The 16,686-nt window shown below is 43.2% G+C and overlaps 1 protein-coding gene across 3 annotated transcripts in view; it reads right to left on the bottom strand.

Moving 5' to 3' along the window:
* The window catches only part of LOC131104027 (metabotropic glutamate receptor 7-like), a 130,731-nt gene that overhangs the window by 79,789 nt on the left and 34,256 nt on the right, over window positions 1-16,686 (bottom strand). The window contains exon 1 of one of the 3 annotated variants that reach the window (XM_058050716.2): window positions 13,431-14,454. The exons of the other annotated variants lie outside the window; for them this stretch is intronic. Within the exon in view, the coding sequence (XP_057906699.2) occupies window positions 13,431-13,934 (504 nt within the window). The 5' untranslated portion in view covers window positions 13,935-14,454. Of the gene's footprint in view, window positions 1-13,430; window positions 14,455-16,686 lie in introns of those variants that run through there. 3 annotated transcript variants of the gene reach the window in all.

Here is a 16,686-nt window from a genome sequence, read left to right as displayed (position 1 = left end):
ATGGGAGAGGGTAGGTTGGTTGGTCCGAGTATGAAGTTCTTAAGTGATGTCAAGATACCTGGGCAGATAAACCGGCGACCGGTCAGTGCATGGATGTAGACTAGAAGTGAGAAGATTACCATAGCTAGACATGCTGGGTAACGTACAGTGCCCTCCAGAACGTAACCAGTTGTCATAGGTTCTTTCTTTATGACCAATGACCAATGAAATGGTCTGAAACCCGTGTGGTTGCTCACCACCATACCGTACCGTGAACAATGCAAATATCAGACCCCATAAACATATGACATATATCAATACGTTTGCATGCCTACAGAAGAGTTTGTGTGTTTTTTCCAAATGGAGGCTTAAAGAGCTGCCGCCGTAGCAGTCCCTGCCCTCTTAAAATGCACCATCTTTCATGTATTGCGAGGGAATTCTCCCTGACAGGTAGATCCATGGGATTAGTCTTAAGTGCAGTATAATTTCCATGGCGCCATGTGATTTTGAGAGCTGGCCTAGGGAGAGGAGTGAGCAGGAGATAAAACAGAGAACAAAGCCAAGAACAGAACCCAGATCTGAGAGGAGCTGGGTGCACGGCTGTTTTTGAAGCGGCAGACTCTCGCAGGCGGCACTAAGAGCACACATTCAACAAATTAATTTAGTCCATTTAGCAGGATTGGAGGAGCTGTTCCTTTAGTGAAGTTCTATTATATTGTGTTAAAAACACATTATATTTAAAAAGTAATGAATTCATAGAAAATACGTATGAATACATTTGTAGCTTCATTTGGTCAAATAGAGCCAAATTCCTTAGCTTGTTTGCTCCGTCCTTAGTGATGCACATATCCCAGATTCCCCATGATGACGGACGGTAAACATGGTTGATACCGTCTTTATCCAGCAACCTCTATACCGTCTTTTTTTGCTGTTCACTCCCGCTATGCAGCCTCTCCTCCTTTGTATCTCTACGGGGATGTCCGGTTGCTCGGCGTAACGAAGAGGTGCTCAATGTTAGCTCGATTGTGTATAAACAATGGAGCAAGACGCAATCTACAAATGTAACAAGATCCATAGCTTCACACTTGCTTAAGGGGTCAGTATGGCATGAAAACAATAAGGAAGTACGAAGAAAGCACTATTAAACACTAATTAACATTAAACACTCTTGCAGGCGGCAGTAAGAGCACACATTCAACAAATTAATTTAGTCCATTTAGCGGGATTCGATGAGCTGTTCCTTTAGTGAAGTTCTATTATATTGTGTTAAAACAGATTATATTTAAAAAGTAATGAATTCATAGAAAATACGTATGAATACATTTGTAGCTTCATTTGGTCAAATAGAGCCAAATTCCTTAGCTTGTTTGTGCTCCGTCCTTAGTGATGCACATATCCCAGATTAGTGTGACTACAAAGAGCACAGTGATAATGCCTTTCAACCCACACTGGATCATTTCAGGCTGAAGCAACGGGGACCGTTTTCTGAGTGAGAGGCCTACTAGCAGCCAACAGAGACCTCCTCACTCATCCCTATAAGAGGATCGGACGTAATGGGGTTTCCTCTCTTCTGCATCCTCCTTCTCAGCAGATAAACTACTGAAAACTTCCTCCGAAATCGGAGACTGCGCTCTTCTTCCCGTTTTACAGTCATTGCGACAATGTGTTTTATTAGGGACACCGGTATGACCTCAACGGGAGCCGAGCTAAGCTCCCTCGAGTGCGGTGGAAGAAAAACGGGAGTAATAATGCGGCCTGGAAAGTCACGCAGCTGAGCTTGTCAACCACCCCCCCCCCCAAAAAAAAAAATCCATGCGTTAATAAGGGATGGCACCTCATTAAAGTTAGCGAGGCAATGCTCAGCTGGAAGTTGAAGTAGAACTTCCAAAAACGTTTGAATTACAGAAGGTACGGATTGTGTTTTCATTGAGAAACATGAATTCACATAGCAAGCTATTATGTTACTGAATAATAAAGTGCATAATCTGACCAAGGCCCATGGGAATAAGGAAGACCTTGATTTGAGGCACGGATTGTTTCCTTCGGGTAGTGGGCTGCTGACCTCATAACCCCATGTCAGCCGCAATGACAATGTGTCTGAAAGTGGGATATTTTATTTATTTGATTAATATTGCATCAGCTGCTCACACTACAGCATGTTAGTGTGTTTGTGTATGTGTGTGTATGTGTGTGTATGTGTGTGTAAGCAGATACGATGGAATATCCTTGCACCACTGAACATGAGCACAACAGTGCTGCTTATTTCCCCGGAAGGCTCGCAGGCGTTTGCTTCTTGTGGTTTAATTACTGCTTTTGCAGGTTTGAATCCATTTTTTTCCTCCAACTATCCCAAACATTCTCTTGGTGTACGGTTCTGAAATATCCGCATTCTGTAAACATCCCTGGTTCGGTGCAAAAATAATGACTTTCCTGAAATCCAACCCTTGATGTGAAAGCTACAGTAGGGTTGGGCGATATGGACCAAAACTCATATAGGTTGAATATCGATATGTATCCTGATATTTCGAAAATTATCAAAAAAGATAAATATAAAGTTCACTCTTCAGTACAATCAAGCTGCACTCACGGTAGTCTCTGTTAGCCGGGTTAGCGCTGTTAGCGCTTCCATCTCACGTTCCCCATGACGACAGACGGTAAACATGGTCGATACCGTCTTTATCCAGCAACCTCTATACCGTCTTTTTTGCTGTTCACTCCCGCTATGCAGCCTCTCCTCCTTTGTATCTCTGTGGGGATCTCCGGTTGCTCGGCGTAACGAAGAGGTGCTCAATGCTAGCAGCTGGTCTTGTGTGTGAACAATGGAGCAAGACGCGATCTACAAATGTAACAAGATGAAAATCCATAGCTTCAGATGCGGTGCTAACTAGCTTGCACATCTTGAAACATGACACCTCCACATCAAATCAAATCTGATATGCTTGTTTTGGATATTCTAAAAATATGGATATATGGCCCGACCCTAATGTACGGTGATGCTTAAAAAGATGACCCGTCTTCTTCTGTCAGAACAGCCTCAGAGCACTCCTTGCCTTTCTGCCCGACCTGCTTCATGATGCATCTCAGGTCCGACGCACCAGTCAGAATGCGCCGTGCACCATCCTTTCAGGTGGAGTGAGACACATTCTCTTCTTGACATGGATTGATCTCGCCTTGTTCACTTCAGTTCAATCTAATTGAACTCCAACCTGCAAACCGGTAAGACTCGAGCCCGAGCAATTTGACAGAGCAGGTGGGATTGACCTGCCCTTAAGTAAGTATTGATTGTTTGCATCCTTGTTTGTATAGATGTATGCTTAAAGAGCGATGGCGAGAGAAAGGGGGAGCTCTGAGAACGAATGCACAGACAAGGTGAGGTAAAGGAGACGATAAGAGGCTCAATGAAAAGGGCGTAATTCTCACTTTATGGAATGCTCCAACGAGTCCGTTGGACACGTTACAAACAGCAGCAGCAGCTCATTCTTGTAGCCGTGCCCACACTACATTCTGTCCCATCTGCTTTTTGACACAACCCGTGAATGAGTTTCACCTTGTCAGCTGCGGTCTGGACCGTAAGTCAGCATCTGATTAAATGGCAAGAATGGAAGCAGGCAGGGCTCCTCCAAGGCCCATGAATGAACTCAGTCGGCCACATAAGACCTAACAAAGATACAATACGTTACCTGCAAACGTATGCACCCCGTTTCTCCTTAGCTTTAATTATTTTCTGTTTATTGTTTTGTAATTTAATACACTTTCATTGTGCTATAAAGCTTCACAAGCTGGGCACCCATGTGTAGTTAGTGCTAAAACCCCCAAGCACAAATAGTGTCAGCCTTGGTTTTTCAGGCTGACAGGGGACCTTTGTAGCATCTGTCTCCACTGTCATCTTTCCAGCAAATTAAGAGCACAAATACAACATTGCCAAAACCCTTTAATTAAAACATTTTATCTGCTTGAATTCATTGTCACTGGGAAGCATAAAAAGACAAGATCGTGTTGAGCATAATCTCATATTTGTATCAAAATGTCATATTTGTTTGAAAGGAGCTTAGTAGGGTTATTTTTCACATGCATAGTGGTAGTGGTATAAATTGAATGTCTTAGACACTATATTAGTAACCCCCCACCCTCCCTAAATCAGCTAAATGAACTACCAATATAAAGCATTCAGAAGATGCATTCAAAGATAATGTTACATGTAAAGTTACTGCACAGTAACGTTACTGTAATGATTGGCTTTTATGGCAGATTTGAATTATCTCACTACAAGCACAATAAGCCGTAATAAAAACACACGCTGGGCTGCACGGGTGGTTAGCGCACAGACCTCGCAGCTGGGAGACCAGGGTTCAATTCCACCCTCTGCATGCTCTCCCCGTGCATGCGTGGGTTTTCTCCGGGTACTCCGGTTTCCTCCCACATTCCAAAAACATGCTAGGTTAATTGGTGACTCCAAATTGTCCATAGGTATGAATGTGAGTGTGAATGGTTGTTTGTCTATATGTGTTATTTCATGTCAAAAGAGCTCTAATGATGTTATAAAAACATATTTAGAATGTCATGAACTGGTTTTCGCTGGTCTGCCAAGGAAGGTACTCCAATTATAAATAAAGACTCCTACTTCACAGAAATCCATTTATCACGGTCAGGTCTCAGACCAATTAACTGCAATAAGCGAGGAATTACTGTATTTATGTTTTATTTTTACTCACTGACTTTTGATGAAACTGGATTACATTCAAAACAGATGAAGTGTATTTTTTATTTTCACCAAATGTTCCATCCCGTCAATTTTAAAATGATTTTGCTAAAGCAAATCAAAGCTTACAAAAGCTGTTTCACTGTTAAACTGTTTCAAGCTAAAATCCCTTCCAGCTTCACCAACATTAACCTTTCCCGACCGTTTAGCTTTCCGAATGCGCCGCTGAAGAAGCATCTCCTGAGGACGTCTGAGACAGCCAATTAGTGACATAACGCCATGGCCTTACACAGCATGCGGAAATACCTGAAAACCTCCCTTTTGACCTGCTAAAAGGTGCTGTGGTCACAACGCTTCCAAAATGTGGAGGTGTTCCTATTGTTTTGGCCATTTGGTGCGGTAATCACAATTATGCAGTGGCATCTTGAACAATGCTCTTCTATATACGTAGCAAGGGGAAAAAAATCACACACACCCTAAAGCGTGACAGGTAATAAGCAACAACTGATGCGGATGTAAGCCACTTAACAGTCTGATGCTTAAAGATTTATACTGCGTGTTCGACTCCGACGTGACTTAAAGGGGAACTGTACATCATTCACAATCTTTATGTGAAACACCAACACATATTTATTTCCCTTTTCTGTGCATTATAACACGAGAAGACACGTTAATGTGAGCTAGCGTACAATGTTGTCATTGGGATACACCGATTTGGACTAAAAGAAGCCCGCTAACAACGTTGCATCGTTTGATAAACATGTTCTTATCACACGTACATTGATTGATAAGTTGCGGTATCTTGCCGTATTGTGATGATTTAAAACTGCGCATTGATACACATACTTAGGCTAGTTAGGCTAACAGCAGCGTCAACGTTTAAAATGGGATGGCTGTGTCTTCCAGCACACGACGTGCTAGGTATGGGAATGACGCTGAGACTAGCGATTAGCGACCAGTTGTGTTAGTCCGCGAGATAAAAATGTTCACGTTAGCTGCTACAATAATAATATTGAAGTCGCTTTGTTAGTCATTTATGCTAACGGAACACTGTAGCCGTTTTTTGAGGGTTTTTTTTGTGAGCGTCAAAATAGGTATTTCCCATGACCCCCATTCCCCGCAAAGATAGATAGATAGCTAGCAAGATAGCAAGATAGCAAGATAGTAAGATAGCAAGATAGCAAGATAGCTAGATAGCTAGATAGCTAGCTAGATAATACAATAACAATAACAATAACACAGCAGTGAAATTGCCAACGAAATGTTGTTGCCTGGCTCCCGCATAATAATAACTAATAAAGCAAATAATAATAATAATAATAAACAAATAATTTAAATAATTTTGAATAAATCATAATAATTTAAAGTTTTACGTGTGCGTGTGGGCAGGTAGAGGGGCTTATTTGGCATTGAGCAGTCTGATGACCAGGAGGAAGTAGCTGATATATCAAACTGATAAAAACAACACAAAACCCACCTGTCGAAATCCGTTTTTAATGTCTAACTTTTTATAACTTTTAGCCTTGTTTTAGCTCTGAATGAATCTTGGGATATTCTATTTTAATGCATCTTTTACTCTGTTTTTACTCAATTCTATTTTTATTTCTTTTTCTCTACTGTAAAGCGTGTTTGAGTACTCAGAAAAGCGCTATACAAATAAAATGTATTATTATTATTATTGTTTTCTTGTGCTCCAATGCATGTGTTCATGTCTCCCATGTCCACAGTTCCCCTTTAAAGATGTCAACTACATGTACTTTGGAGAGAAGTGTGGAATGAGTTGAGAGTGAGAGTGAGTTTTAACTCCCATCGTTATCCATATTTCACTACTTATGTGTCACTCCGAGAATAGATGATAATTAGCAAGCGATGGAGAGAAAAACATGAGTCAAACCCGCTGGTGTGTGTCTTGAAAAATCCATGAGGTGCTGTCGTGTGTTTCCATTCTTTCAGCCTTAGCGACCGAGCTTTTTGTTTTGTGACTGCACGTGAGGGTGTTTGTATTAATTATGTTCCGGGGACGCCATGATGCGTATCGTTTCATTGGAAGGGATCGCTTCGGGTTCCAGTTAGGATTCAACACGTGCTAATTGGTGCGTGCATGAATGAAAGACCTAAGCTTATCCGGTGCGTGCGTTATTGTTGACTACTTAATAATTGGGCCATGCCTGCCACAGACGGGTAGATGACGGCTTTACCTGTTACTCGGTGAGCTGCTACATGCACGAGAGAAGCGGCACGCTGTGTTTATATAAACAGAAATATTATACCTCCGCTTTAACACGCAGCACACAGATCGCTTTCATGATCTTTTATGCATTCTCTTTGGTGTCTGTCTTTACCACGCTCCTCTGAATAGGTCGGGGTATGAGGTTTCAGTCTCCTTCATCAATCACAGTGATGATTCTGTGAGAAAGGGGAGATAAAAAGCCAACTGCAGCCTGTCAGGGCCATGTGAGCGGAGGACGCCGATGCCTCATTTAGACAGTAGGTCTGAAGTGGCGGTTTCCCCAGACAGGAGTACAAGAAAGAGTTTGCCTGCATTAAATAAAAAGTTTTGCTTCTGTAGCGGGAGTAGGAGATGCAAGAGGACAGCGAGCATCACTCTGATGTTGTCGAGACGGATAGAAGTGAGATTGAGACTGACAAATGGACAAAGTTACACACTCCTGTCGACTTGCGTGTATTCTGCTACAAAAACGTCTCGGAGAGTGAGCAATGTTAGCATCGGCACGATTTCCTCCCCACAAAAGGTGCAAAACCTCATGGAATGTTTTTTTTAAACTTTGGTTGATTGATTTTTTTTTCTCTTCTCGCGGTTTTGTTGTCCTCGTTTCCAACATGGCGTGGAAGGCAGTGAAATAAAAACATCTTCGCAGCAAATCATCCTCACCATAGCAACAGTATTGATCAACCCTCCTGGGTCCTCCGAAAAATCCATCCCTCCTGTCAATTCAGCCAGCGTTTAACAGTTGAGCAGCTACTCATGTCTTGAATAGACGGCCATGATATTTTGGGTCCGGCAATAAAATCTACAATCACTATTTTGCTTCCCTGATGATTCATTTATCACAGGGGTGAGTCACCGAATGACCTCATCATATTCATAGAAACCAAAGCTGCACGTAGGCTGGGAGGACAGCTGGGGGAGTCGTCATTGTCTGCACACTGGAATTCTAAAAGGCTGAGATTTACATTAAAGTTCATTCAAGGTTCATTAGCGTTGGATTTATGGTTCATCTCTATGTTATTCATACCCTGGCCAAATTTATCATTTGCAGTGTGAATTTTTGGGGTATTGTAATCTAATACCCCAATCAAATCAAAAATATCCAATATTGCGACGGTCGTGGGCGTGCTGGAGCCTATCCCAGCTGTGTCAGGGTGGGCTTATTTGATGGCTGATGGGTGAAGATACTGTATCTCCTTCAAGGTGCTGTCTGTCTTGGTTACGTATTGCATGGGGGGGGGTGACCTTTCAACTGCGCTACAGGCATTATAAGCCCACTCACTTCCTGCTCTGACATTACAAGCCACGCCCCACATAACACACGTAAGCTAATGATAGCAATTTGGCAAAGTTTAGCGACTTACATTATTTATTCATTCGCAGGGGTGCTGGAGCCTATCCCAGCTGTCCCAGCTGGCAAGAGGCGGGGTGCACCCTAGACTGGTGGCCAGCCAATCACAGGGCACATATAGACAAACAACCATTCACACTCACATTCATACCTATGGACAATTTGGAGTCGCTAATTAACCTAGCATGTTTTTGGAATGGGGGAGCACACGCAGGGGGAGAAAACATGCAAACTCCACACAGAGATGCCAGAGGGGGGAATCAAACGCGGGTCTCCTAGCTGTGTGGCCTCCATGCTAACCACTTGGGCACTTTGCAGCCTCAAAATTTCCATTCATTCATTCATTTTCTACCGCTTATCCTCACAAGGGTTGCGCAGGTGCTGGAACCTATCCCAGCTGTCTTCGGTTAGAGGCGGGGTACACCCTGGACTGGTGGCCAGCCAATCACAGGGCACATATAGACAAACAACCATTCACACTCACATTCATACCTATGGACAATTTGGAGTGGCCAATTAACCTAGCATGTTTTTGGAATGTGGGAGGAAACCGGAGTACCCAGAGAAAACTCACGCAGCCTTTTCAAAAATATATTATTTTTTAAAAATCATGCTGTTTTGTTGTTCCTTACTGCTTTATATTTTTTGGGTCTAAAAATGGCCAAATGAATACAAATATCAGGCATTCAGACCGCACCTTGAAAAACGTGGTGTATAATATGTAGTGTCAGTACACCGGCCACTAGGTGTCAGTAATGTTACTGTAATATTCTGTGAGAATCAGGTGTGAACAACAGACACTAAAATCACGTTCTACTGTTGCAACTGTAACCCAAGCCAAGCTATAACTCATCGCTGAAGCCTCATTCCACTTCCTGTCCTCCACTCACTCTGTTCCTCGAGCCTTATTTATGGTCGTAAATGGCTTATTATCTTTTATTATGTCCACTATATTGGGCAATGAGCTTGTGAAAGTGATGTTACTGTATGTCAAGAGGGTTTTATTAACGTTAAAAAACATTTCAAAGGTGGTAAACCGGTTTTCTATGAAAATACTCCATTCAATGAGTGAATCCTACGAAGAAACATTCCGTTGTTGACATGAACAAATCCACTGAGAAGAGGAGGAATAATAACAATGGGGGAATAAATGAAAACCACCTTTTCAAGTTGCATGCATGTTAACGTTTCACGGCTGGACTGACAAAAATAAGAGTAGAGCAAAGAAGCATCAAAGTATAACTGGAGGGTTTCAAACCGGTGGAACTATTCCAAATAAATGTTGTTTCCTTTTCCCAGGGAGTGTAGGAGAACCAAAGCCAGGCTGACAGTTGTGGTTGGAATCATTCGCCTAATTGTCCAGCCAATGCAGCCACAAAACCCCAGAGGATGAATGACTGCTATATGGAGGGGGGGGGGGGGGGGGGGGGGGCTAAAAGCATGTTAAGCACTACGATGGTCAGTTTCAGTTAAACCGCTATTTGCAGTCAAGCCCATCATCATGTTTCTAATTGAACAGAAAGAGCGACTGTGTGCAGCAACCACAACGAGCACTTGTCGGTCCTCCCGGTAGAACATTTGTGCGCAAGTGTACCTATTTGCTAAAACATCCGTGTGATATTTCCAGTGATTAGATATTTTGTTATATGGAGATGTGTTTTAAATAATTAATCTGCTGTACCGGAGCCCCGCTGCGGTTCTCATTCCACTGCAGCAGTGCAGTCCCAGCCAACATGCTCACAAAGTCAAATGCTAACTCTTTTTGAAATCACTGCTGCAAAATCATTTCATTTACTCGCACCAGCCAAGCTCAGCTCAGGTGTCAAATGTTTACAGCAACGTACGCTGCCCTCGAGTCACACGTTGATAACACAGAGCGAGATAACCCATACGTCAAAGCAAACACGTCCAAAATGTTTCATTTTAGCAAGTTGGTTTTCTTTTGTTAGGGCGTTAGCATCAATATAGCTACCTCCCATGATGTTCATTGTTAGCTAGCTCATACTAACTTGTTTTGTGTCTATAGAACACACAGTAAAAGGAAATAAATATGTGTTAATGTTTCACATAACGATTGTGAATGATGGGTAAAATTTCCCTTTCCGGTTTTCCTTGAGAATTCCTTGAGAGCTCGAGCTGTTAGCTTGTTGGCTTACGCTGCTCAACTCTCATTTAGCGGGGATTGATGGAGCAGGCTAATGGAGAAATGCCATGTGTATTTTTTCAGTGGAGGAACAACTTAAATGGAAAAAATCTTAAATAAAACTTAAATAAAACAAAAATAATTCATGGAACAAAGAAAAGAGGATTCATACAGTAAATTGTTCATTTGCACCGTGGATATGATGTCAAAAAAGATTAATCCAGTTGTAATTTGTGTGTATTACTTGCTGCCATAATTGACAAATTCATATTAAAAATCACAATCAAATGCTAACTCTTTTTAAAATCACTGCTGCAAAATCATTTCATTTACTCGCATAAGCCAAGCTGAGCTCAGGTGTCAAATGTTCACAGCAACGTACGCTGCCCTCGAGTCACACGTTGATAACAGAGAGCGAGATAACCCATACGTCAAAGCAAACGGGTCCAAAATATTTCATTTGCGGTGAAAGAAGCGCTTCTAATCGTGTGCAATTATCTAAAGTAGCAGTGCATTTAACAGCAAGGCAAAATGACATACCCCTCATAAATCCATTTCACATGTGAAGCCTACAAATGGTCGCATCGCAAAGGAAGTGAAGTGCATGAAGAGATGATGCCACCGGCTGCTGCCAGCCATCCTTGCAGCAGTTCCATCGCCGTTCCAACAAAGGGAACTTTCTGAGCAAAACTACTCATAACTCATGTTTGATTGTAGCGGGAATGGATTAAACGTGACCCAACTCAAATATTCCCTGGTGGTAAATGCGGAAAAGATTGCCTCAAACTACCAACAATTCACTCTGCAGACAAATACGGCCGCATTTTATTGCAATCATAAAAATGCTAAATCAAAGCAACCGGTTGTCCCTTCAGCAAGGCAGTGACTCTACATTTTGCATTTTCACTGCATTTCCTAAATGAAGACAGAAGATGGAAATAATTACTAATTAGGATTATCATCATGTACTCTTGAAGTAAATGCAATTCTAGATAAATCTCATCTGATGTGATTATTACCACTTACATCAATTTTGCTGACTGAAGCCCTGTCCACATGGGAATGTTTTTGTTTTTTTGGTAAGTTAAAAATAATTAGCATCCACACTGTGGCAGATAACTTCATAGAAAACTGCACTTTTGGAGGTAATCTTGCCCATCATCCACAATCATTTTGTGAAACATGAACATATTTATTTCCCTTTTCTGTGCATTTTAATGACAAAAAATTAGTTGATACGAGCTAGCTAACAATGTACATCATTTCACCTTTTCCGACTACAAAGCCCTCTAAGAACATTTAGTTTGACGTACATGCTGTGATCATGTATTAGCAAGTATATTGATGCTAACGTGTAGTACTTACAGTATCTTGACGTTTTTTTATGATGTAAAACTTCTTTCCTACGCACATTTAGTCACACTACTTCCATACATGGCGCCCGAGTGGTTAGCATGCAGGCCTCACAGTTTATTCAATTCCACCCTCGGCCATCTCTGTGTGGAGTTTGCATGTTCTCCCCGTGCATGCGTGGGTTTTCTCCGGGTACTCCGGTTTCCTCCCACATTCCAAAAACATGCTAGGTTAATTAGCCACTCCAAATTGTCCATAGGTATCAATGTGAGTGTGAATGGTTGTTTGTCTATATGTGCCCTGTGATTGGCTGGCCACCAGTCCAGGGTGTAGCCCGCCTCTTGCCCGAAGACAGCTGGGATAGGCTCCAGCACCCCCGTGACCCTTGTGAAATGAATGAATGAACTTCCATCAACAACAACAGCATAGAAACATCAACAGTATTTAGTATGCCCCCTCTCATTGGGATGGCTGTGTCTTCCAGCACTCCAGTACTCAGGTAAAAAATGTCTGTTCCATCTGGGCGTGACGTTGAGACGAGCGGCGAGGGAGGTGCCGTGTTGCTCCGCCAGATTTTGTTTTGATTTTTGTTTGTTTTGTTCTTTTGTTAGGGCTTTAGCATCAAAATAGCTACCTCCCATGCTGTTCGTTGTTAGCTAGCTCATACTAACTTCTTTTGTGTCCGTAGAACTTGCTGCCATAATTGACAAATTAATATTAAAAATCAAAATCAAATGCCAACTGTTTTTGAAATCACTGCTGAGGAAAAACTTAAAATAATTTATGAAACACATAAAAGAGGACACATACTGTAAATTGTTCATTTATGATGTCATAAATTTCTATCTATCTTAATTTGGGGAGCGTGTATTGCTTGCTGCCATAATTGATAAATTAATATTAATATTACATATATGAATCAAATATTTGATAATATTACAAATATAATAAAATACAAATTAATATTTTTCTTTATTTTTATCAAGCCTTCTTCCCTAAAGTCCTCTTGTGCCCCCTGCAGGAGGAACCTGAAACTATGGAAACCACTGATGTGCATTGATGGCTGGTTGGGTCTATTGTTTCATGCCATCAATATCATCCATTCCAGTGTGATAATGAATAGTTTGTTTTCTGTGTAGCCAGACTATGCTAACTGATTTTTCCACGACGCTCCATAAAGGCCTGGGTTTGTCCACACACACAAAAAACACAGAATTTTAGGGGAAGTTCCAGTTATCTTCACTTTTCCCATTTCAAAGTTTATTCCTTATGGAAATATCTTGGCACCTACAGCAGGTGATTATCTCGGGTGGTGTGTATTTTGGAGCCAATCCAAACTATGCTTGGTCGGCCTTGGCGGAGGTCAGTGTTCTGCTGAGTGTCACAGCCCCCCCCCCAAAAAAAACAACTATGTAACAGTATACTGGTATTTTAATGCTCATGCATAATTAGAGTGGCCACCCCTCTTCCCATCCCACGAATCCCCCCAAGATCGGCCCTGCCAAGGAGGAGCGTGTCTGAGCCTCGAGTGGAACTCCAAACAGGAGCTGTTCTTTCAGAACCACCGTGGACTGGCAGCATCCACGCCACGTAAAGAGCTTGAATCCACCCCACACTGGAAAGCGTTTCATGAAGCTTTCCAACACAAACACGTTGTCGTTTTATGCACACTTGCCTGGAAGAGGCGGAGGATGTTGGCAACCATGATTGATACCGAACTCGCCGAGGCTCCGATGACTCCGACCACTTTTTCGGGCTTGACGAAGACCGGCGGCTCCCCGTTGGTGCACCTCACATCCGAGGTGTCCTTGGTGATGAGGGCCTGGACGAAAGTTAGAGACTGCTCCAGCGCATAGGTATCCCGAGAACAAGTGTCCAGCACCCGGGCGCCGAGGGTGATGTTGGGCAAGAGTTGCTCGTCCTGGTTGATCTGGTCCAAAGCGTACATCATGGCTTCGAGTCGCTGGATGCCGTTCTCCTTTTTCAGGTCCCCGCACGGTGCGCCGTCCGCCCCCCTGGCGTGGACGGGGAAAAGTCCGCCGAGAGTCAAGTGGCCCTCGGTCCGTATCGAATGCGGCGCGTATGTCTCCTGAGCCGACGCCAGATCCAGCAGAGTCCGCATTAAGCAAAACAGTCTCCACAGAGAACCCGCCTTGGCGAGGAGAACCGGACGAGCCATGTTTAACTTTAAAGATGGAGAGATCGATGCCCCGGACTGAAGCAACAACCGTCGGGGTTTCTTAAGTTTCTTAACGCGAAGCCATCCTCGCCTGCCACCGGTGGGGGAATTCAACAAGCTGGGCTAGACCAGGACCGAGATGCGGTTCGTGAAGGAGGCTCGCTGCGCCCATCGCCTCGCTGCCAGCTTGTTGAATGGCGAAGCCTCTCCCGGCAGTTGGAAGAATAAAGCTTCAGCTGTGTCCCTTCGTTCTAAAAAAAAAGAAAAAATCCAGAAAAACCACAGAGACGGTCGATACTTAGAGCTGAGCTCCGGCAGAAGTGGGTGACATTCTTGTTGTGGACCAACTCCACGGAGGCGCAGCGGCGGCTGCAGACGGCGGAGGAGGGAACAGCAAGAATGGAAAGACGAGTGCGCGCTCGTACGTCCTCTGAGCGGCGGGAAATGAAAAATGCAGCTAATTACAGCTTTCCTTTATCCCTGCAACCGGTCGGGAATGAGTCACGGTGAGGGATACACGGTTGCAGCCCCCCCTTTCTCACCGAGGGGGCTGTCACTCCGCTTCCTGGAAGAAGGGATTCTACAAAATGGGTAGTGGACTCATGGTTTTTAGAAAGTGAGCAAACAGGAGCATCATCTGAATAATTGCTCTTTAGAGAGCTCTCAGCTTCCTACCCCCCCCCCCACACACCCCACCTCCCTGATTGCCATCAAACACATGCAAGCACAAACAGTGTACGTTAGATGCCACGCAGCTCACACGCATCCCTGCAGTGACATCTGCAGGGATGAAGACCAAGTGATGACAATGAGAGGGGGGGAGGGGGGGGGGGGATGCCTCTCCTCAAATATTTTGTATTCATTATGGTGCACCTTTAAAACGGAGGAGGGTGGTGGGAGGCGTTTGGAAGGGGTCCAGCCTGGTCGCCCAGGCAACGCATTTTTCACAAGACACTCCTGATTCATCCTCCTCACTCACACACACACACACACACACACACACATTCTTGAGGGACTTAACCACACCTTCAGGAGCAAGAAGCCCCCCTAAGTCCACTGAACAAAAGACCAAAAACTGCACATATTATATTATTATATGAACTCAGGTGCTTCTCCACACTGATTTTCCCGGCAATTTTCCCGGGCAAAGCATTCGTCAAGGATTTTCTTAGCAGGGGTGTTCTAATTTAAAAAGCAAGATTGTTATTCAAAGTAGCACATATCTTATAGGTTGGGATAAGAAGCTACGTCGTATCTGCAGGATGCACACACACACACACACACATGGCAGTACACTAATCCCTCGTTTATCACTGTTAATTGGTGGCAGACTCCATCTGAGTCCTTGTTTATAAGTGAAAAGAGCATGTTATTAGAGCCCTCTAGACATAAAATAACACCCCTATAGTCACCTTCACTGTTTTATTGCCCAATATAGTAGACTTCATTCATTCATTCATTTTCTACCGCTTACCCTCACTGAGGTCGAGTGGGTGCTGGAGCCTATCCCAGCTGTCTTCGGGCACCCTGGACTGGTGGCCAGCCAATCCCAGGGCACATATAGACAAACAACCATTCACACTCACATTCATACCTATGGACAATTTGGAGTGGCCAATTAACCTAGCATGTTTTGGGATTGAACTCGGGTCTCCTAGTTGTGAGGTCTGTGGGCTAACCACTCGACTGCCGTGCAGCCCTATAGTAGAATTAATAAGTGTAAATAAGCCATTTAAGACACAAATACTACACACTCACAGTCTTTGAACGCACCTTCCAAATGCCTTATATTTGTATTTTAGTTCATTTAGCCATTTTTATGGTAATGGTTGAACTTTATTTGAATATGCATCAAGTCACAATGGATATAATATAATAAGATTTGCTTCATGCTATTCCTTTACATTTTCCCCAAAATTGTCCCTTATTACCCCAAAAATTGTCCCTAATTACCCAGCCGTCCCTTATGATACCGTTTTACTTGTACTTTTCAAAATTAAAACCACTTTTTTTATTTCCTTACTTTATTTAAGCTACAAATGTGTCATGTGATCATTTTTCCTGACCCTGAACAAGGCAGCACTCGGAGAACAGTAAACGGATTATGAGATACGTCAATGACTTGATCAATGACATGAGTTAGAGTTTAAGCATTTTTAAAATTACAATGACTCTGGACATCATTTAAAAAAAAATGTTGGCCCAATTCATTTCTGTTCAATTAAAAGATAAGAAAAGGCAATGTAGCGCTAATTAAAACACGCATGTCCTATTGACAGTGCAAGCTTGAATGGACACATTTCTAATTAATTAAGTTGAATGGAGATTAATTCAAGCTAAATCCTGTCATGCTGTGTATTTATCTCTATTAGTTGCATGAATATCTGGCAACAAGCAAATCGTGCAAGCATGCTAACTCTTGAGTATGCTTCTCCGGATTCGGGTGCCGATTGCACACACTGGGCCAGGAATCCATGACATGCACAGGGAGAAAGTGTGGGAAGAAGAGTCGTGAGAGGCGACGGAGGCAGATGGCCCCCTCTAATGTGAGCACACTGAGACAGGCAGGCGAGGGAAAAGCACCGAGCCTCTCCACAAGTGACAGCCAGAGAAACCGGTGTCGCCATGCACGGCACTAATTTCACTGATTCAGGACTTGGCGCTATGAGAGCCTGACTTCCACTTCCACTGTCAACTGAAAGGTTAGTTTTGAAAAATGGGGTCCTCACCGGGATTTAATTCAGTGACTAAC

The sequence above is a fragment of the Doryrhamphus excisus genome, linkage group LG15 (assembly GCF_037039965.1).
Source record: "Doryrhamphus excisus strain RoL-2023G ecotype Guam linkage group LG15, RoL_Dexc_Guam_v1.1, whole genome shotgun sequence".
NCBI lineage: Eukaryota > Metazoa > Chordata > Actinopteri > Syngnathiformes > Syngnathidae > Doryrhamphus > Doryrhamphus excisus.
The sequence above is the reverse complement of the archived record's forward strand: the minus strand, read 5'-3'. Positions and strand labels throughout refer to the sequence as shown.